At 39.7% G+C, this 22587-nt stretch overlaps 1 protein-coding gene and 1 long non-coding RNA gene across 5 annotated transcripts; one reads left to right on the top strand and one right to left on the bottom strand.

The window, feature by feature from the left end:
- Positions 1-463: 463 nt before the first annotated feature.
- Positions 464-5060, top strand: LOC121909846. Of its 3 annotated transcripts, XR_006099530.1 has the most exons (5): positions 464-1058; positions 2994-3189; positions 3353-3502; positions 3602-3749; positions 4870-5060. It is a non-coding gene; the product is annotated as an uncharacterized LOC121909846 (long non-coding RNA). The 3 variants fall into 3 exon arrangements; XR_006099529.1 differs by lacking the exon at positions 3353-3502 and having other exon boundaries at positions 4870-5054; XR_006099531.1 differs by lacking the exons at positions 3353-3502; positions 4870-5060 and having other exon boundaries at positions 3564-3652.
- On the bottom strand, positions 1067-22026 carry LOC121909844 (proto-oncogene DBL). Of its 2 annotated transcripts, XM_042430618.1 has the most exons (28): positions 20622-22026; positions 18566-18700; positions 18164-18280; positions 17277-17426; positions 16975-17099; positions 16661-16775; positions 16440-16559; positions 16166-16357; positions 15963-15998; positions 15122-15313; positions 14864-15044; positions 14417-14505; positions 13979-14079; positions 13405-13471; positions 13059-13174; positions 12838-12907; positions 12628-12720; positions 12345-12437; positions 11130-11255; positions 7729-7944; positions 7362-7454; positions 7162-7240; positions 6784-6829; positions 5087-5259; positions 3631-3743; positions 3361-3473; positions 3110-3233; positions 1067-3006 (listed from the first exon to the last, which is right to left on the bottom strand). In XM_042430618.1, exons 1-27 carry the CDS (start codon positions 20670-20672, stop codon positions 3152-3154), a joined length of 3084 nt encoding a protein of 1027 aa, XP_042286552.1. In that variant the 5' UTR covers positions 20673-22026; the 3' UTR covers positions 1067-3006; positions 3110-3151. The 2 variants fall into 2 exon arrangements, with proteins under 2 accessions (XP_042286552.1, XP_042286553.1); XM_042430619.1 differs by lacking the exons at positions 1067-3006; positions 15963-15998 and having other exon boundaries at positions 3142-3233; positions 20622-22025.
- Between the last annotated feature and the right edge of the window lie 561 nt (positions 22027-22587).

The following is a 22587-nucleotide window of genomic DNA, read 5'->3' as shown; positions in this document are numbered from 1 at the left end:
ACTAAATCATGCAGGAACAAAGTCACACCAGTCAGGTTAAATCAAATCAAACAATCCTGTGCTTATATTTGAGAAAATAATCATATACATTATGCATTATAATACAAGCTTTCACAATGATTCAAAATATCAAAAAGTGCAAAATGAGCAAAAGCAGCAAACACTAATTTTAGGTACTGTGGAAAAGAAGCTGTAGCCTGACTGAACATGAACAAAGTAAAACACATTCTGATGTTACAGTATAGCCAGTGTCAGGTGGATTTCAAATCAAACTAACATGATAAACAAATGTTCCTCATTATGGAGTATTAAGCTATTGGACACACTTTATTTAGACAGTCCAATCATTGTACTCCACTATCAAGTGACTATAATATTATATATATATATATATATATATACACACACATATACATATACATATATACACACACACACACACACACACACACACACACACACACACACACACACACACACACACATATATATATATATATATATATATATGTTATATTCCCACTGTGGGAAAATGAATCTTTATTTGATGTTAATCTTAGAGTTAGTGTTTCCAGTGGGATTAGATTTATACTATCCAGAGATGCAGCACAGGTATCTATTGTGCCTTTTGTTACTTGATAGCTGAGTGTCAATATTGGACCACATAAACAAGTGTTACCATCTAGATTACTACTGACCAAACTAAGTTGTATTGACAACTCAAATTTTTACAATTTACATTGTCACAGCTGACTGTAATAAAGTAATTATATCCATCTGCCCTTCAGAGATAAATCCTCAGCACAGTGAAGTGGCAGTGTTTCCATAACCACTTTTCACACAGTGTTGGAAAGCCTCTTAAAGGCCCCCGCAGACCCACAGTTCACTCACACAGGTGTTTTCACTTATCTTGCCTGATTAGACTGCTTCTGTGCCTAATTGGCATCTCTCTGGCCCTCCTTTTAGTTTTGTTGCACCTGTTAGGATGGGAGGGTGACAGTTTTATCATTCTTATTGGTTCATGAAGTTTGATGACCTCACATAGTTACAGCATAACGGTAAGGTCACATTACATTATTTCATTCAACTAATATTTGCTCAGTTTCATTCACTGTGAACTATTCATTATTGAAGTCAGTACGACAGAGAAACAAAGCATGTGTTTCTTTTCAGTGCAGTGTGCTCTGTCAGATTCGCAGGTCAAAGTTCACCTTTGTTCAACTTTGACCAGGCGGATGTGTTCAGTTGGTCAATAGAGGCACTGCTGCACTGTGTCTGGAAATAGAGAAGCTATCATTCTAGTGTGTTTCACAAACGGGTCAACGATCTCATACAATTTTTATAGCTCTGATCAATATTTATTTCTTACCCACATCAGAGATGTTACATTATATCCTTTGAACCAGACCTACAGTGCAGGGGAATTTCATTGGACAGAAGTGTAATGTCACTGCATCTTAATTCTGCCAAAATTCAAGCTGAGTGCTGGTCTAGTCAGCCAGAATAAGTGGAAACACCTGTGTGGACATGAAATATATAAACTGATGCTTAACAGGCTTCTTTTTTACAATATATGCAAAATCAGACTGGGCAGTTAAAAAAACAGGCAGTTTTATCTGCTGTGATATTATTTTCTCCTAAATTCAGCCCCCCAAATTTCATATCAACAAGTCATGAAGTAATCCAGGATGTAACTGTAAATGTTCAGTTGGCAATTATAACTCTACGCTACTCTATTTACAGTTACTACCCAACACTGAACATAATTCTCCCCACTGGTGTACAATAGCGGTGCAGGCAGAAAAAAAGCAGTCGCTATGTGCAGTGATTTGTCCATGCATAGCAGTACACAAACAGAAACATAAAGCTTGTGTCATCACAGTGGTAACTACAGCTGCAGTAGACAAAGATGATATTTGTTTGATATGTGAGTTGCAGAATGTCACCAACAAATCCTAAAATATAAATGTTAACAAAAAGAATACATTACCACCAACAACAGCAGTGACAGTAAATAATTATATGCAAATAAGGCCAATAACCAATGAAATACAACAACTAGCTACAATGACAGCCCGCATAGTTCATCTTGAGGACTGACAGTGCTGCAGCGGATACAAGAAACATTTTTACTTGTCATAGCAGGAGAAGCACAGGTGGGACTAATAACATTAACAATGGCTCAGTTCCAGTGAACCATCATGCATAATACCAGGGCTTGGGAATGTAGTAATCAAAACAAATTAATGTTATTAATGATCGTGCTTTCCCTGCTTTCACATGTCAAAATGCCTGCCATGAAAAAAGATCTATACTAATCCATATGAGCTACAACCCCCATCGTAGCCACTGAGTGTCAAAACAAACCAACAATAGCTGCTATGAATGTGGAGCCCTGCGAGACCTGTAATATCTTGACACACTATTTCCAAGTTTGTCTCCTCTTTGCCTTTTTTTGAGCAGATGCTGAATGTTTTCTTTTGCCACTAAAGGGATGAAGTAAATACTGCGATTTCAACATTCGCTAACATCCCATTCTCATGATTCTAGCTTTGTAGCTGGCTGTTGTAGGAAATGCTATTTTCCACAAGGGAGAGTTTTATATAAAAAGAAGCCACAATGATTAGCTGAGCTGTTTGGCACATGGACAGTCAAGATATGTTTGAAGGCATATGGATGATTTCTGTGATATTTCATAAGAAAATAGAAATGATAAAACCTGAAGTCTTAAACAAAAGTCCATTCTGTATGTATGAATAAAAGCCTCCGATCAACGTCTTCAGTTATAACCCTCCAGTTTACTGTTTTACTGCCGGGAAAAGATAGATGAAGGAATGGCTCCAGTACTGTGAGGTCCCACGTATGTGCTTTGCATTGTTATAGTCTTCTGAGGTCCATTCTGTCGTTTACAGGCGTCTAGTCACTCATTAGTTTGAAGAGTAAGGTATGCTGTTGATGTTGTGCTTTACTCTGATTGATGAATGTCTCAGCAGAGTCAGATGCCCCCTGTTGGTCAGCAAGTTGTGGTTAACGTCAGTGTGGAGGAGTGTTCAGCAAGAGAGGAGGATGAGCCAAATAAGCAATGAAAACAGGAAGAGAATGGACACACATCACGAACACTGCATCATCTATCCTCTGTTCTGATTGGCTCTCAGCAGATCTCTCCCAGAATCCTGTGCAGGTCCTCAGGTAGAACACGCCCTTCTTCACCACGACTTATATTCCTCACCATCCTGCACACGTAAAACGCAACACAGACACACAAAGATTTTTTTTTTTTTTAACATAGCTTCATTTCAGCTTCAGTCAATATTTTCATGCTTTTGTCAATCAACATTTCTGAAACACGTAGCCTGTTACCACATTCCTGATGAATCCTCATGCAGCAGCTGAATGACATCGCCACAGTTAAAGATGATGTCATCAGTGCTGGCCATGCTGCTTTCAACCATGACCCTATACCTACCCGCCACCTGGAGCAGAAGAAAGAGAGAAAAGTGCAGTTATGTTGCTTCAGCTGTGAGCCCATATCTACCTCTATGTATGTCTACATTCATTTACAGACAGATCTAAAATACATAGAACTTGGCTTTGCACACAGGCAAGTATCGTCGACCACTCAAGTCTCACCAGGGGGGAAGGCTGATCCTCCTCGTCTGAGTCTGATAAGTTGGACAGGTCTGTCGCGCCCCAGTCCTCCAGGCCCTCACAGATCGCCACTGAGTGGGCAGGGACAGGCCAACCTGCAGGTAACAAGACTGCTGAGACAACTGAACGGTGTAGCACCACACTTTTTAAAAATGACACATAACTGAGATGATTTTCATTTCATCCTGGGTTGCTCCTGACAAATGGAGTCATGCAAAGAACAAAGTCAAGAAAACATACAGTAGCATTTCTTTTTCAGCTACTCACAATGTGATAGTAAAATTCTTTTCTGTTTATTCCAAACAAACCAGTTTCTGCTTCAGAAAACATAAAGATATGAGTGTATAGAGGGAGACCCTAAACTCACATTAACACATCATTAAAGGGGACTTTTCATGATTTTTGTGATTTTGTCATTTATATACTGTTATAATGTCGGATGTCTACACTAAACATAGTCAAAGTTCCAAATCTTGAGGGGAACATATTTAAAAATGTTGCCTTCAAGACAAAAGCTCTTCAGTCTGCTCTGAATGCTCTGTTTGCAAAGTTACCTCTGCTTCCCCATCAAACCCACAAACAGTATATGATATATGACATATGTGCATGTTAGGTCCCCTTTAAGGGTTAAATCATTGAACAGGTTAAATGCTACAAATATCTGGGCACTTAAATTGATAATCAGCTGACAATTGATGCCAATCAGCAATCTGTAAAAAAGCTCCGCAATGATTGCACTTCCCTCTGAAGCTGGTTTGGGGTGTGTGTAAAACTCCATGGTAGTTAAGTGAGTTAGTCGTTATCTTTTCCTTAAATGCCGTCAAAAGGTTAAATGTGCATTAATCTGTATTGTATGTTTGAGTATTTGTTTTACATATTTTTATGGTACCACTTTCTGGTAAGCAACACTTTAGGGTTTATAAGGATTAAATAACAGAGTAAGTAATTCATTAAACCTGTCACCTGCAATTATACATGTTAATAAATTATTAATAAATGGTCTTATAGTAATATAGTTATCAGTTGTAATTGTTAATAACTTGTTCATAAATGTATTTTAGTCCAGGGTGAGGATTTTACATAACCTGGCAACCCAAAAGTCATTCTTATAAATGATCTTTAAAGCATTAGTAAATGATTCATTAAATAAAGCCATTCATTTATGCAACATATGTAACTTATGTTTAACTCTGTGTTTGCTTTGTTTCCTCTGGCTGCAAGACACATTCATCCTCAAGGTCAAAGTTTAAAGACATCACTGAAGTTCTGGCCAAAGAAAGACCTGCCAGAGACCAGAAGAGTTCAGGAGAGAAAACGTAGAAGCTTTTCATGAATTAAACGGTGAATCAAACAAAAATGTGGCAAATAATTACTGTAAAGAAAATAATGCCACGAAGTGACTGTAATTGATGTGTGCATTTGCGTGTGAGCCACTCACTGCGTCGAGGTGAGTGAACCACGGGATCTGAGTGGGCGGGACTAGTGTGTATTGACTCCTCCCCCCGGAACCTGTGGGAGTGGCTTGTCGTCGAGGAGCTGTGAGGAACAGGGAGACACGCTGAGCAGCCTCCCACCGATGCTCCGCCCCACGACACACACACCTCTGATGCACTAAACCGCATCACCAAGGGAACAAGACACGACCACAACAAACGAAAAAACAAACAAACAACAGCAACAACAACATCCACGGTGTCACAAAACGAGCTCATACCTCATCCACATTCTTTACATTTCAACAGCATTCAGTTCACAATCACATATATTTCAGCGTCTCATTCCACAGGATCTTTGAGGTTACAGCACAAATATCAAAGTGTATCAGAGATCGCTGTAATATATGGAAAAAATATTTTGTTAACACAGTATTCCACATACATATCAGGCCTTAATTAGACTGCATTTGCAAATAATCCACAGAGTTGTTTAACCTGCTTTAAGTAGTAGATGGGTGGAGTTTGTTCCATATACAGAGTATCACATATAGGAAGAAAATTAAAGCGCTCACAAAATATTTGAAAGTCACTTTGCCTGAATGTTAAATCTGACCCATCTGCTACATAAAGTCAAAACATGCACAATCTCATCCTCCATCTGTTAGAAAAAAATCAAAAAGTCCCACAAGACAAAACTGATCATGATTACTAGTAGTGAAACTACTTAAAGGATAAGACTGGCATTAAATTATATTTTCAAAAAACCCCAATGAAAAGACCAAAACCAGCACTGCATTAGTCTGTCTCAATACAAAACTGATTTTTGTATCCTGTCTGTGGCACTCAGCCTCGAGCCCATTGGTTCCTACTGAAGACATAAATCTTTAAAAGTGGGTCACAAATGTAAAGTTTAAAACTAAAACGAACAAACCAATAATGTGCCAACAATTTCACTGACTTACGATGTCTCCTTAGAAAAAGATCTAACATGCACACTCAACTTACTTACGCTTGCTTATCAATAACATGACTGCCAGACATACTTGAGAACTGTTTAAGCAGCTTAGCAGGATGTTAATGAAGTCGTTCTCAATCATGGTCGAGAGCACTGTTGGATTTTATGAATACCTACTTATCTACTCAGGGCCAGGTGAGTGTCGATAACTAGCCAGTAAAATTAGAAACAAGCACTAGCAAAAGCTGCAAAGTTAGGTCTTTGCAGTAAATTGAGTGTGAAGTGCTCTCCATGGTGCTGAAATTGAAACTGAATTTCAGCACCATGGAGAGTGTTACAGCCATCTGCAGGACTTGGCAATGTTGTCATGAATGCCAGTTCTCAAGGGTAATGGCAACAAAGTTAATATACAGTATACAAATATGCACAAACTGCACACATACAAACTCATTCAGTAGCTTCAACATCCCTGTGTACTGATAATCATGATGCTTTGTTACAAAAGATAAGATGGATTGGCATGTGGATGAAATTGAGGGATTATTTGATCACCAAATCATTTCGGAAATTGATTTTTCATCATCATCATAGGGGAGAGAAACATTTCCTTTACTGTATTAAGTTTTCAAATCAATTTCCGAACTGAGACAGGAATGAAAAGTGAGTTCACCCATTCCCACTAATACACATCAGGAGGTCACAAACTGACACAAGATCATAGGGAGGTCATGCAGAGAGAATCACCTTTCAGAGAGGGGGTTGTCTGAAAGTTGAAGAGAAGGAGCCTCATCTGAGAAAACAGACAGAAAACACAGACATGTGGCTTAGATTTAGGGAGACTGAATCATAAAAACAACAAACTGGATTCTACTCCAAGACCAAACATCTAATTTAGATGTCATAACTTCTTTGGAAAATTCTCTTTACAAACAAATAAAAAGAAAAATCTACTTTCCTAGAATGCATTAACAGTGAAGTTTGTTAGCTACAAATGTTATAGTAGATTAAAATATAGGTTTTATCTCTTAGATTAAATAAAATAGAGCTGGAGATCAATTAGGCATTTCATAGAAACACCAAACACTGAGGCAGAAAATGATTCATAATAACAGTAATAAAAACCTTGACGCAGTTTCTGCTGGTTGGTGAGAATTTTACGAATCTCCGTCAGCCATGTAACTTTCACCTCTACTGTGGGAGCCTAGACAGACACACACAGAGCACAGCACAGAACACGACACGAGAAGAGTGTGAGAGAGGATCCAGACACTGAAACTGACTGCAATAAAATATAAAAAAATAGAAAGCAGAAAAGCAAATACCTGAACTATGTACACCACTTCCCTGCCACTGTACCAGATTTCAAATTTCTTCACATCTCCTTTCACATTTTCTGTGATTCCCACTGCGCTCATCTACAGAGAGAGAGAAAAGTCATTGCATTCGACTATTTCACTGTCATCACTTCTGACTCTACACTCTTATTCTTAAGATAAAATGCAACTGTGGATTATGTCCACCAATAAAACAATTCACCAGTGCCCCAAACTGCAGCCTTCAAAATGCTCAGTTAAGTCAGAGTTGAATCAATAGTGTCAAAACATAATCTGATCAGCTTCATAAACGGTGGATGTATTGGAGGGCTGTTGAACTGGATTGCATTGAAGTGAGTGTATTATGTATTGTTACTCTGAGGCAGGATTTGAAGCTGTAGAAGGGCGTCCTGTCGTGATTGTCCTCATCTCTGCGCTTGCAGAAGAGCAGGGCGCGCTCATAGAGGAAGAGATGTCTCTGCATGGGTTTGAACCTGGCCAGCTCCTTCATTCGCACCGCTGCACTCTTATGGCTGATCCACACACTGAAGTTGCCCTGCATCACCACACGGCCCAGCTGGCCGAGATCACCCTGAGTCCAACGTACAGGTGGACAGACAAGAAAGTAACAAACATTAGTTAAACACACATAAACTGTGAAGCTGATGTTCAAAGTGCACAAACTTTAGTTATCAATGTGAATAGGAAACTTTCGCTATGCTTCACCCAACAGCATTGATTTACATTGACATTTAGCAATGTGATTCAAGGCTATACCAAAGTCTGTGAGGAATTACACAGAGTTGTAGCTATTTGCATTTCGTGGTGCAGTTTGTGGATTTTGAGGTGTTTCTACAGAGTAGTTATAGAAACAGGTAAAAATCAAATCAAACAAGAACAGTGCTAGAGAGCTCATAAAGATATAGAAGAGGAATTCTGTATCTACCTCAGATTGGAAATACAGTGGAAACCACTTATAGTGATCACGTCTTTCCAGGTCAAATTGATAACTATGAGTGGATGATTTTTATAACCCATTTTTTTTCTTTTTCTTTATTTCTAATGCAGATTACTATCTAATTGAAATTTGTACATTACAGCCCGGAGATCAGACTGATTAGAGATGTACAACCCTGCACTGAGGAACGACAAAAACATTACTAGAAAGAGAGGAGGACACTTCTCTTTGATAACATTAAAAGTAAAGTCAGGCTTTGCTGTCGGCTTCCCGACTCATTTTTTAAAAGATGAGAGAAAGAGAGAGAGAGAGAGAAGCAGTGGTAAAGGAAGCTAGAGAGTGCATGAGGAGAGTGAGCAGTGGTAGTGAGAAAGCCGGTGAATGAGAGGAATAAAACGTTATTTTCTGATTGTTTCATATATATATATATATATATATATATATATATATATATATACATATCATATGCATATCAGGGGGAGTAGGATAAAAAAAAAATTACCATAGTTTTAAAAATGTTTTTCCATATGTTGAAAAGACCCAAAATGAACACTGTAAGCGGACTACTTGATTACTATAAGCAAATTATTTAAACAGCATTTGTATAGAAATGATTCTGTCCCGAGCTTTTTGATCTATATAAACAGTTGATCACTGAAACTATGATCACTATAAGTGGTTTCCACTGTAGTAATATAGTAATATTTTTACTGATTGTGGCAAATATTGGAAATATTATAACCATGATTATTTTCAATTTTCTGAACAGACAAAACCAAAAGATGTCTAATGTTCCTTCGAGACTCAAGGTTCAAGGTTCAGTTTTATTGTCATTATACATACAGGATTGCATAATGAAATGCAGTTGTAGCCTCCTCCACACTACACACACAGGAAATGTATTTACAAATATTAAAATATTTGTAATTAGAATAGAATAAAACAATAAAATTGGTAGTAAAAAGAAGAAATGTAAAAAAAAGAAAAACTATAATATATATCTATATAAGGAATATGCAAGTTACAATGCAAAAAAACACAGTTCAGTGCCAGAATCGTAACAACCAAACAGCCATTTCATTGAAATTATTAAAGTGCATAAAACTTTAAAGTTTATTTTGTCAAGTCAAGTCAATTTTATTTGTATAGCCCAATATCACAAATCACAAATTTTCCTCAGGAGACTTTACAATCTGTACAGCAATACAACATCCTCTATCCTTAGACCCTTGATTCAAATAAAGAAAAACTTATTTTATTTAATTTGCTAAAGGAAGGAATCTCTGTATGTATGTATGTCTGTATGTCCTTCGCGCATCTCTTGAACCGTTCATCCGATCAACTCCACACTTGGCGGGTGTATGGCTGGGGACCAAAGGGAGTGCAGTATCAAATTTGGTGCAATTTGGACACGCAATACGTTTAATATCAATAAACTTTGAATAAATCAGTGATCAGTGAGCCGCTCCGCTCTGTGCAGAGGCAGGGCGGAGCTTCAGGGCTCTGACGATTAACTCTGGCATGTCAGGGAGAGACCAGAGATGAGGCGGGACACGAGTCAGAGAAAAGTGCTCTAAAAAGAGAAAAGTAGACAGCGAAAACAGACCTTTTAATCAAGAATGGACACTGGAATGGACAGCGTAGCGTTAGCAGCACGTTTAGCAGATCAGCAGCGAGTGAATACACAAGAGGCGTTCAGGTACAATGTTGAGCGCAGGTCACACGCGTTTTGGAGGCGCTCAGAGCCCAGTACACAAGGACTGTAGTTACGTGCGTAAAACGGAGCAAGTTCAAAACCAGTTTGTCTCATATGCTCCGAGACCATGGCAATTGTGAAGCGCCACTAAAGACAAAGCACAAATCTTTTGAGCAAACATAGCATGAGCAGCACATTTAGCAGATCAGCAGCAGCAGCAGCAGCAGCGAGTGAACCATTGTGTATACACAGGAGGCTTTCAGGTACATTGTTGAGTGTACGTCACCCGCATTTTGGAAGCACTAACAGCTCAATACACAGTGACTATAGTTACATGTGTAAAATGAAGGAAATACTTCCCACTGGCAGTTCAAAACCAGTTTGTCTCATATGCTCTGAGACCATGGCGATTGTGAAGTGCCACTACAGACAAAGCACAAATCCTTTGAGCAAATACATCCACTCAAATCCGAACTGAGGGCACAGTAAATAAATGATCTAAGAGCCCAATATGATCAATCCACTTTATAGTAGGATGCACATTATTTTATTTTTAAATGCAGCCCTTATTTTAAGCTACTTGAAATGAGAAAAGAACATTTATTTACTATTAGAGTACTTATTATTTATAACATCTGTATATAATAGAATGTTAGTTTCTTTCATGATGTTGGTGTATGCACTCATTCCCACCTCACATCAACTGTAATAATTTTTCTATGCATTGAAGCAGCAGCTGGAGGCCAAGCAATCCGAATGGGCACGTTTCGAACGGGCACTGCACTATTTTAATCTAATTTGTTTTAAAAGTTGTCAGTTCATGTCTGAGGTAGTTGGTTTGCACACAATCAGAAGAAAATGGAAGTAAATGGAAAATGTAATAATGCAGGTTAAATGAGAGTGAGGAAAAAACAATGTTTTTACAACTTATTGTCTGCCTCCTCCCCTGATACAGAAACAGTATTATGTTGCTGGTTGTAATTTCGTCACAGCAACCAGTGATTCTTGTTGAAAGTTTTGTTTGGACCAATTTATACTAAAGCACACAGACGTGACATAAATCTGGCATCCAGTTGTCGTGATTGTCCACTCTACCTTACTTATTGATTTGACAGGCCGGTACCTGATATCCAGTGATGGCTATCTGATGCATGGAGTCATTGACAGACTTCAGCAGCTCCAGCATGGAGTCCAGAGCCTCCTGCAGTTCACAGCGGTATCGCTCTTCCGTACAGTGCTTCAGCAGCTCCTGAACAAGGACAGAGACACAGGTTGCCAGGTCAGTTTATTTAACCTAGTCTGTCTTGATATCTGCCAGTACAAATGTCTGGATGTGAGTTCAAGGACTGCCTGTCTGCAAGTCTACAAATTATTAAATTTAGTCTGGATAAATGGCGTCTTCCTGTTGTCAATTTGTCTGTGTGGGAGTTTCAGACGTCTGCCTGTTTTTTTATTTGTCTGTATCGCAGTACGTCTGCCATGCTGTTAATAAAACTGTCTTCATTGTTAGGCTCTCTGTCCATTTATCAATCTGAACGTAATGTGTTTTTTTTCTAAACAAAACCCATTACTGTGCAGACTGGACAGACCAAATTTTTTTTTTATTATTTTTATGAATCAATAATCCCAGCCAATACAAAAACAGAAACACTGACAGAGATCAGACCAAGAATATTACAGGCACAGGTGCTCAGTACTACATGAATACATTAATATTCCCTTTAGTAGCATCATCAGTTCAATGACCTTTTTGATCTACACTCCTGAACATTTTCTTATTTCAAACTTCTTTATTCCCTGAGTTCCCGGGTCAAGAAGTGCTGAATGAATATGGTCTAGACAATTACTGTAATATAACAGCCATTTGGTGTTTTGTCTTTTTTTTTAAATCTGCTACAAAGCTGATAAGATTTGCACCATATGCAAAATATGCAAAATGAAACATGTTTCTAATGCCTTTCTTAAAGCTTTTATTGTGCTGTATAAATAAATCTCTAGTTACTTAAAGTTATTCATTTGAGATTTGATACTACAAATGGTTTGGCCTTGTTTGTATCAAAGATGCAGAAAAAGTTGGTGAAACATTTCTCTGCAACACTTTGTCTCATCATGATGAAAACTGCTTTTCGACAACAAAATCTTTGTAAAATTATTGTCTATTGTCTCTTTTCTTTTCCATGTTATACTATCATTATGCAAGAAAAGATGTCAGGAACATGTAATCTCACAACAAATGGCCTTCATGACAGTGATTAAAAACTTCTTTTGAACATTCATGTCAGATTTTTTTAATGAGTGCAGCTGTAGCTTTGAGTGTGTGAGCTCAGATGTACAGAACCTTGAGCAGCAGCTGGTACTTAGTGAGGCGTTGGACTGGTTTCAGGAGGTAAGAGTCCAGACCCAGCTTGTGGTCCAGCTTCCTCTGGCACTCCTGAAGAGAGAGAGAAAGAGATCCATTTTGCTGCCTTAGATGCATGAGGCATTGGAAAATCACAAGTGATTCTGTTGTGAAAATAAGAAAAACGACAAAGATTATGCCTATTATCAGCACAAAACCAAATGACTTTCCTAACATTAATATGAGACAGTGAATGGATCGTATATTAAATATGTTCAAATACCTGAAAGAAGGGTGAATCAGAGCACTGTCTCCATAGCAACTCAGAGCGAGGCTTGTTTTGGCAGTAACGCTCGTACACCTTGAACTTCCCCTTCTGCTCACACACAAACACGCAGATATTAAAAGTTAAACTTGTATCTGTCATTACCTCTGAAATCCCCCTACCACAGCTCCCTCCCATCCCTGTCTCATTCTCCTCATCTTTACTCACCCGTTGCAGGAAGCATGCCCCCACCCTCTCTGGTGTCTCCAGGCAACTCTGCAGATCTTGGAGGAAGATCCTGAATGGAGGATCCATGAGGAAAATGAAAGGAAATGGGATTGGCGTAAAAAGAGGGGGAGACAAGGACAACTCTGCGACAGCTGGTGAGCTCAGTGTGTGTGTGTGTGTGTGTGTGCGCGCGTATATGTGTGTGTGTGTGTGTGGCTTGCCTGCTGTGGAACTGGTAAATCTCGGGCATGTTGCCGAACAGAATGTCCTTCTGGCTGCGTAGAGCTGGGGGAAGGAGATTAGACATGGATGGGTCCTCCATTTCTGCCCTATAGCCCTGATCAGAGGAGAGGAGAGGAGAAGAAAAGAAGGGAGTGAAGAGCAGAGGAGAGGAGAGGAGAGGAGAGGAGAGGAGAAAAACATGACAGAAGAAAACAGGACATAAAAACCATGTTTAAAGTTAGCCCGGTACCTTTGTCATATTTCATCATCTTACCCATGCTGTTGTTCTGCACTGCAAGCTGACAAAAGCAAAATGTCGTAAAAAATAACCTAAAATAAACTCACCAGAAGGACAGAGAGCAGCTCGTCCACATAGATCCTCTCTGTAGCTATCAGTTCCTTCATAATATGGCTGGAAAGATAAACAGAAGGAAACAGCGAGTACAACCGAATGCTAAAACTAAAAAACATCTGACACATATGTTGGATAGCCTTACATACAAGGGGAGACCCAAAAATTCCAGGAAACCATCAATAGCACAGGAGTAGGTGCTGCTAGGTAGTCTATGCCTAAAGCTTGGTGAAACTAAAATTGGGACTGAAAGGGAGAAGATTCGCCACCAAGGAAGAAACGCAGGAGGTTCTGGATACGGTGACAAAAGATGACAACAGAAAATGTTTCCAGCAATGGGAGAAGTGCTGCATCTCAAGGAGAGAACTTTGAAGGTGATAAGAAGGGTATTACTGAAAGATGTCAGTTTTTTTTTTAATTCTGGGAATTTCAGGCCCCTTTTGTATATAGATCGATAGCTAATAGTTTATTAGTTAGAGACAAACGGTGCAAGATCAGAGTCACAGGTCAAGGTTTAGATCAAGGCTCGGTTCAGGGATCATGTGTGACAGGTGAAAGATTGCATACCGTGTGACCTGCTCTGGATTGTCTTCTGCCTCAGAATCAGTTTCGGGGGCGGGACCGTACAGACAGCTGCGGTTGCCTTGGTAATCGTGCATCACCTCGATCTGACACATGAAAGAAGTCTCTCAGCAAGTTCTGGCATTTAATCACATTACATTTACAACCATGCTGCCAGTGTAGTGTTAAAGGTTAGCTGATGATTAGTTAAAATTTTGTCAATACTCCCATTAAAAAAATAAGTGAATGTAAGCCAAAGCAAAGTATTAGCCGTGACAGCAGAATTAATCAAATGAATGTATTGAATTTACACCTCTATTCATCTCTTAATTTGCCCAAGAATATGTCAAGGGAGTGGACAATACAAGACACACACTCACACTCAACTCTAATTTATTACTGTATATAGCACTTTAAACACAACACACACACACACCCACACACCTTGCGTTGGCTGTTGTTCCTCCTCGAGGCTCTTTTGCCAGGAAGCAGGTCGAAGGAGAACTTGGAGTTTAGTACATTAAAGTCTACACCTGTGAAAATAATCACACAAACACACATGCATACAAATACGACTGGTGATGACAGAGCTGAGAGGAAATGCAGGCAAAACACTGTACATGAGATAAAAGAGGGAACAAGCATGTCAAATGCCAGGAAGGGAATATCGGAGAGAGGAGAATTGAGCGTGGCACTTAACTGATAACTGTAAAATAATAACAATCTAGTCAAAAACAGACATTGGACAGAAACTGAAACAATGAAATAAAATGTACACTCCAGAAATAAGTGTAAAAGTCCCATGAAACAAGTGATTTCATTCTGCTTCTAGTGTTAGAATCGTCTAGAAAATCCTTTAATACAAGTGTAAACCACTGGAGAGGGTCGTACCGTGTTTGGGGGAGAACAGGGGTGACTTGCATCGCTGCAAGGTCTGGTCAGGTTCGGGTCGGGGGGCCACCAGCTGGATGGGTCTGACCTGCAAATCCGCCAGCTTCCTCAGACACTGCTCTCTGTTTCTCATCATGGACTGCACTGAGTGGAGCTTCTCCGTTACCATGCCAATTTGTGACTAGGGAAGAAAGAAAGTGTGAGTTGAGATGAGACGTGAGTCGTCTGAGTGTGTTTGTGTCAGTGGAGACCGGCCACCTGCAGCTGTGGGGTGAGTATGGCTTCAAACTCCAGGCTCAGAATGTCCTGGTGGCTTTTCAGAGCAGATGGCGCCCTCTCCTGGTGACTGCTAAGGTACTGCAATGCGTCCTGAGCTCCCTCTCTGGTTTGGAACTTGTCCACCATCTGACTTGCCAGCAGATAGGCGCCTTCGTCACACCACCGCAGGGCCTACATACACACAGATAAACACAGGAGACAACACAAGAAGACACACATGCACACGGCTGATCTCACTGATACATTTTATGTTTTAATACATATACAGATTTTTTTAATTTATTGAAAACAAAGAACAAAGAAGATATTCACTTGATGACATTTAACAATTGTCCCTTTGCTGTTATATATGGCACAAAAACATCAATAGCAGGGCTGCAACTAAGGATTATTTTCATTCTCGATTAAACTACAGATTACTTTCTCAATTAATCCATTTTTTGTCTATTAAATGTCAGATAATAGTGATAAATGTCACTAAATGTTATAATCTCCCACAGCCCAAGGTGATGCCTTGAAATGTCTTGTTTTGTCCAAACAACAGTCCAAAACCCAAATATATTCAGTGTACAATTATATTAAACAGAAAAGCAGCAAATATTTGCATTGGAGAAGCTTAAATGAGCAAATGTTTTCTATTGATTGACAAATCAATGAATGGATTAATCATTGCAGCTCTAATTAGTAGCTGTCTTTGAGGAGCACAAATCTAAGATGGGGAACAACAGACAGATACACTGTACACGTGCACTTGTGAGAATGAATTTTTCTTTTAACCCTTTGACATCAAAACAAACATGGAAACAAACACACAGCTTACAGTAATTGTGGTTTGTGTTGAAACTTGCATGGAAGACTGGAGGACAAAGTAAAGCAAGATGGAGACAAAACAGGGCAGTGAAACAGAAATACACAACAATTCATGATTTTTTTAATGTTTCACTGCAGTAATTCTGAGTTTTCACGTGCAAGTCTGCAAATATTATAATTTTGTTTGAGCGTGTATCATGTCAGCATTTCTACCTCTTCAAGGCGGAGCAGCAGGTCTCGCGCTCGAATGAGCGAGGCCCGCTTGGTGCGTATGGCAGTAGTGATGACATCACAGAGATGTCGCAGCTCGTTGCAGCGTTGCACGATGAGTGCCAGGGCATAGTGGTGGTTGGCAGCCAACTGATGACCATGCAGAATCACCACCTGGGCACGAGCCATCTCCTCCTGCAACATAATATAAATGCATTTTGTTCAGCTTGGTCACTTGCTTCAAAATACAAACTATAAGTGTGTGTTTGTATTTGACCTGAGCATGTTTGTCCAGCATCTCCAGGTCTTTCAGTAATTGTTCAGTTTGAACCACTGTTGTTCCCACAGAGGCAATCTCCTTTTCCTGAGCTGTGAGCCTCTCCAGCTTCTCCTCCATCTACACACACACATACACAAAGTTAATCATCACAGGACTGTAACATAGAGTCAGGAGAATATGATTTAAGGAGAGACTCCAACAGATACCACTCATCACACCTGCTGGAAACTCATTTCATAGTGCAGCAGCTGGAGATATTGCTGCAGCTTCAGGTGGTGTTTCTCAAAGAAGCCATCAAACGCCTCCTCCATGTCTCGGAGCTGAGCCAGGAGCCTAGAACACACATACACACATAAAACACTTACACACAAGCTGCGTGGTAAGGTTTAGTGAGATGAATAAATTTGTGTTTAGCATTAATAAGACTGATAATATGTCTTATTAATACTTGTTTCAATACTATATATGTTTAAAAACAACTATTGACTGAGTGATTTGTCTACAGAAGATTAAAAAATGTCTGAACACGTACCTCTGAACGGTGTCCATGTCTGCTTGTATGTCTCTCTCCTCCTCTGTGTCTCTCTTAGAGGCCTTGACAGTCTCTAGGTTGGACAGCAGCAGACGCCCTTCTTTTAGCACACTCCGGATATCGTCCTGAAACAAGAAAAACAGCAACAGAAGGACAACGAAATCATAAAACCATACAACACCAGCGCATGAATGCAAAACACAGAGAGAGAAATCAAATACAAAAATTGCCACAGAGGGAGTCTTCACAGAGGCAAAGACAGAGGAAGAACAGCAAGAAAAATAGAGAGAGAGAGCAACAACCTTCATCTGTCGGTATCGGTGTGTGTGTGAGTGCAGCAGGAACTCGATAGCATTGGGCTCATCCGGAAGTTCAGTCTCAGACAGCTCTGATCCGAAGCCCTGCAGCAGCTGCGCAATCTCCTTCACTGTCACTGCAAAGGTCTCAATGGACTGCAGACACACACACACACACACACACCTCATGAAAGCTTGTTCAATAGTTTTGTACTTTCGTTTTTTGTTTAGGGTAAAAAAAAAGATTGATCTACGTAGGACCGGGCAATGATTCAGTATTGTCTTTTATCTTCCGTTCTGCGTACTTAAAAAAATAGTTTTAGGGAGGTTTGGGTGTTATAGTCGACACTTTCTGTAGAATTAGAAAAACAATTACTTAAGTTGATATAACTTATTATTCATTTAGAAATTACAGCTGTAAATCTCAACATAACAAAGTACAACTGCAGTTAACTTAGAAAGACTTTTCTTCATTAAAATGCTTAAATTGCAATTCCCTTCACATTTTCTTTTGGGGTCACATTAACAGGAATAAACCAAAGGGTGTCCACATATGGCTAAATATTATTCTACAACACATTGTGTGTCTTTTGCATTGCCATGTTGATTTCCCGAACTGCTATTGGAAGCATTTCACCAGTTGTTTGATATTTACTGAAAGTTCCATAGTTTCCTGAATTAGTAGTTTAATTTCTGAGCATCTGATTTAGGTTTTGGATATGAAAATGGCTGCGCGAAGTCAAGCAGTATTGTTAGTTGTTAAGCTGTATGAATAATGGACTGTGAATACTCTTTTATTGTTTTATCTTCATTGCTAACATGTTTTTAACTTCTAATTCAACAGCAACCTGCATGTTGTGGTGGACTGACAAGCCTCAGTGTGTAGGCTATACCGTGCGGAGGACGATCCAGTCACTCTGGCAGTATTGCACTTTTCCAGTGAACTCTGACGCCAGGTGGTTTTCATCGATGTAGCGCAGCAGGTCACCCACTGAACGCAGCATCACCACCTAAAAACACAGAAGCACAAGGCATCTAAAGAACACTGATGTGCAACAGCCACCTGGACAGGTACAGTTGTGTGTCAGACAGACAGGACAGGAGAGGGTAGCAGAGGAGAGGAGAGGAGAGGAGAGAAGAGGAGAGAAGAGGAGAGAAGAGGAGAGAAGAGGAGAGGAGAGGAGAGGAGAGGAGGAAGCATGTGTGTAGTTTGGAGCAGAGACAACTGGATCAGATTGGTAAAACACATGTTTTTTTCTGTAAATTTAAGATAAACTCATAACAAGTCTTCTCACTGGCATCTTTAACAGGAAGTCATCCTGACTGAAGCGAAAGCCCAGGTCAGTGCTTGAGGACGGACTGGGGGTGGAGCTTAACAAGCCGGTGGGGCGGAGCACCAAGACCAGATGCAGGTTGCCCGGAAATGAGGTCTGAAAGAGGAAGAAGTATATTATTTTATTTGTTCATTAAACTTTGTAATAGCATTAGATACGTACAGTAGAAGAGATAATATTATTTAAAAATGGCCAAAAACATCAAACAATATCAGCTTCTGTAAAGCTTTAAATTATACTCTTAATTTACAAGTAAACTCATACTGATAGTGACTGATAGTTAACTGATGCAGTCACAAAACAACAACACAGCTCTGATCCCCTGAATTCATCTCGGGGAAATCAGCCTAAAAATGTGGGTTTTGTGGATTGACAGGACCACCACCACATCCCTAGAGTAGGGCAGGATGGGGGGATGACAGGAGGCAGTCAGAATTGATGGCAGCTGTGTGTTGTTAGTCGTGCAGCCTAGCAAAGCTCAACTCAGCATCAGCATCTTTCAGTGTCAATCTGGGGAGTCTTTAACTCTCTACAGCGCTTCAGAAGGTCTTATAGTCAGCTCCTCTGACTGACTCTGCTCTCTCATCGCTCTTCTCTTCTTCATTATCAACCACCTCACGTCTTCACATTTCTTGCCTTCTTTACTACTTTACACAAAGCTACTATAACTTTTTCAAGGCTTTACAGGGTCAGTTAATCCACCTTTAATGTTGATTATGTGTCTTCTACACCTTCTCTCTTAGTTTGTCTCCCCCTTTTTCATATTTTTTTTTGTTTTCTGCTAATTTTTCTGTGTTGCTGTTAATTCCTGCAGCAGATAATTTCTCTGATTCACATACATTCAACTAGAGATGCAGCAGATAACCCTTGAAATACACTGGTCTATTTTTGGTGCTCTGGGTAATGTTTTATTGCTTCCAGCTTGAACAAGTGACTACCATAAGACAGATGACTACAGAGCAGATCACCAATCAAGTGGACTACTTATTATGGTAGCTCTTTCCTTCCCTGGTGAAATATTTTCCTTTTTTCTCTTATCTCCTCTCCCTGCCTCCAAAATACCAAATGTCCACCCCACATTTTCTCATTACTAATAGATCATACGACAAGAGGAATTATTAAACATGATGAAGACTCTCACACTTTTCCCACTTGTGGTGAGTGAGGGAACCAGTATACCTGGCACGGAAAGTGAACTGTGTGGATTCTGGTATACTGATTTCACATCATCCCCCATTCAAACATGTTCAGCATCATCTGATAAAGCAAAGTTTTTCAACTCAGTGTAAGATGGTAAGTTTGTTGTCTGCTCTCAGAAACAGGTATTTAGGTATTTAGACCTTTAAACCAGATAATGCTGATCTGAGACCAAATACACATACAGTTTTCTGTCCAGTTCACCTACAATTCTACAAAAGCATTTTACACAAGAAAATGTATAAGGTAAAGATTCATCCAAATCCCAAAAAATTAACCTTGACATTTTTTCATACAGCAGCCATGATGGATGTTATTGGATGCTTGCAGACCTGTCAGCTCCTCTGCATTCACTAACTGCATTTAGATATGTGGGCATCAAGTGTCTGAAGCATATTCCCAAATCTAATACATAAAGCTGCATAACTTAATAACACACACAACACACTCCACACAGTTACAGGCTGCAGTGCCAAAGCTGATACAGCCTCTTTGCTGCTCTGCAGTTGCAGTCCAAACAGAAAGACACACGCACACGCAAACACGCACAAACACGTTTGTCATTGGCCTGTCCTGGTCCACTACACACTACACTCCTAACAATGACCTGCTATCTGATGTGAGCAGTCTCTAAAGCGAGAGAGAATTTATATATCTAATCCTGTTTGCACTGAGGACACATCCCAACCTCTGTCGCAGAGCTTAACTGTCTTAAGACCAGCTCGTGCATCTCTCCTCATCTCTCTGCTCCTCTCTCTGCTGCAGTATCCTCGCCGCCCCGTTTCAAGCCTCCCACCTCCCACCTCTCGGCGGAGCTTACCGCGGCCCGGCGCAGACGGGGGAACCCCCGCAGCGGGTTGGACTCGGCCATGGCTTTCAGCGCTTCCTTGTCCCCTGTTCTTCCCGAACCCGGGAACTCTGCAGCGGGACGTGGTGTCGGGAGCGAGCAGCCGCAGCGATGGCACGGTAACCGGCACTGCAGTGTCCGGGAGGGCCGAGCAGCTCGCTGAGTGCGCACCAGACGCACTTCTGCTCTGTACCAGGATGGGGTGTGTTTCACTTACCTGACGTCAAAGCCAAAATAAGTTGGCCGCTACACAGCTGCGCAGCACAAAATGCGCATATTATCATAAATTAAATTACCTGTTTAAAAGATGATTTAATTATTGTTTACAAGCAAGAATTTTGGAGAATATAATGGCGCATCCCGCTGTAAAATATGGAAAAATAAGTTGTCTCCACGTTTCTGAACTTGAATATGACTTATGCCTTCCCTGTTTTTGTTTAATGAACGGACAAAGAAGCATTTATTGTGAGATACATGGGCAATAAAAAGGGGAGATGGAAGAAAGAAAGGGAGTTAAATCATTTCTACTGTATCCACTAGATGGCGCTTGAAACTCAGGAGACTGTGAGCCACCTCTGGATCATCTTTTGACATGAACAGCATATTAACCTGACTTGGGCCTTTGGGTGAAAATTGTTGGGCCCTCAAATAGCTTTCTTACTTGTTGGTTATTTTCATTTTTCATTTTCTTTATTTTTTTTGTAAAGCACTTTGGGCTGCATCTTTGCATGAAAGGTGCTAACATATAAAGTAATTAAGTTATTATTATTGACAAACCAACATCCACCTCCGACCCTCTATGCATAAAGTATATCATGTGCCTCCAAGTTAACGTCAACAAACAGACAACACTATTAAAACAGCTTTATTATTGCTTAGAGACCTTGATGCTGGATTAAAATGTATTGGAATCAGGTTTTCTGTGTGGTTCGGTAATTTGATTTAACTTTAGGAATATGGATCATATGAGCAGAGACTAAAATAAGTGAGGTCTTGTGAATTTCCCCTCAGGGATCAATAAAGTCTTATTTTAAAACTAGATTTTGGCCACAACACCAGTTAATGCTGTACGCACTTTAGTTGATATTGTACTTTAGTGGAGTAAATTTGTGACATTTCTAACAAATTTGCAATTAATGAATCATCTGGGGACCCAGGGTCGTTTTTACACTTTGGTAATCCAGCCATGATAGTGTTTACATCAGATTACTTTGCTGCAATTGTAATTACTGCAAAAAAAGTACACAATGGAAAAATAGAAAATACATTTGTTGTTTCTCTATGAAGCATGAATGTATTTAATCTGGATGTTATTTTATATTGTATCATCTCAGCTCATCTAGTGCTCTGTCTTGTTTATATAAAGTTATACTCACCTAGCTTTATGTCATACTTCTTCATGTTATATCTGTGCATCACTTATCTAAACTTATCTTATCACCATAAATAATTGATTGTGCTGGATTTGTCCTTGGCAGACTCCCTCTGAGTGCGTTTGGCTTTAAAAAGGCTCAGCCACCAACAGCTCCTTTACTCAGCTGGTCCTATTTAAAACCTCTCAGTACATGGGACCTGTGCCAATTTGGGCTTCAGTCACCAGGAGCTAAAATGGGATTTGTTTTACAAAATAAAAATAATAAATATAAAATATATACATTTCTTTCTTTTCCAGTCCAGAGACTTGTCTGTTATGTATTCCTATCATACTGTGTAAATGTTTTCAAAAGAAGGGAGTTTGGGATAAAAATGAACATATTTACTGATTTTTTTCCCCAATCTAGATAAGTATGGCACACTCGGTACAATTTAATTGTAAATTGTAAAAATATTAATTATACTGCATTTAAATGCGCCCACAGGTACAAAGAACCTGTCTTTGTGTAATAAACCTGTTACAGTTACAGTGTGTGGTGGAAGCAGTGGTAGAAAGTATGAAAGT

Source organism: Thunnus maccoyii, chromosome 13 (assembly GCF_910596095.1).
Source record: "Thunnus maccoyii chromosome 13, fThuMac1.1, whole genome shotgun sequence".
Classification (NCBI taxonomy): Eukaryota; Metazoa; Chordata; class Actinopteri; order Scombriformes; family Scombridae; genus Thunnus; species Thunnus maccoyii.
This window is presented reverse-complemented; position numbering and strand designations above follow the sequence as displayed.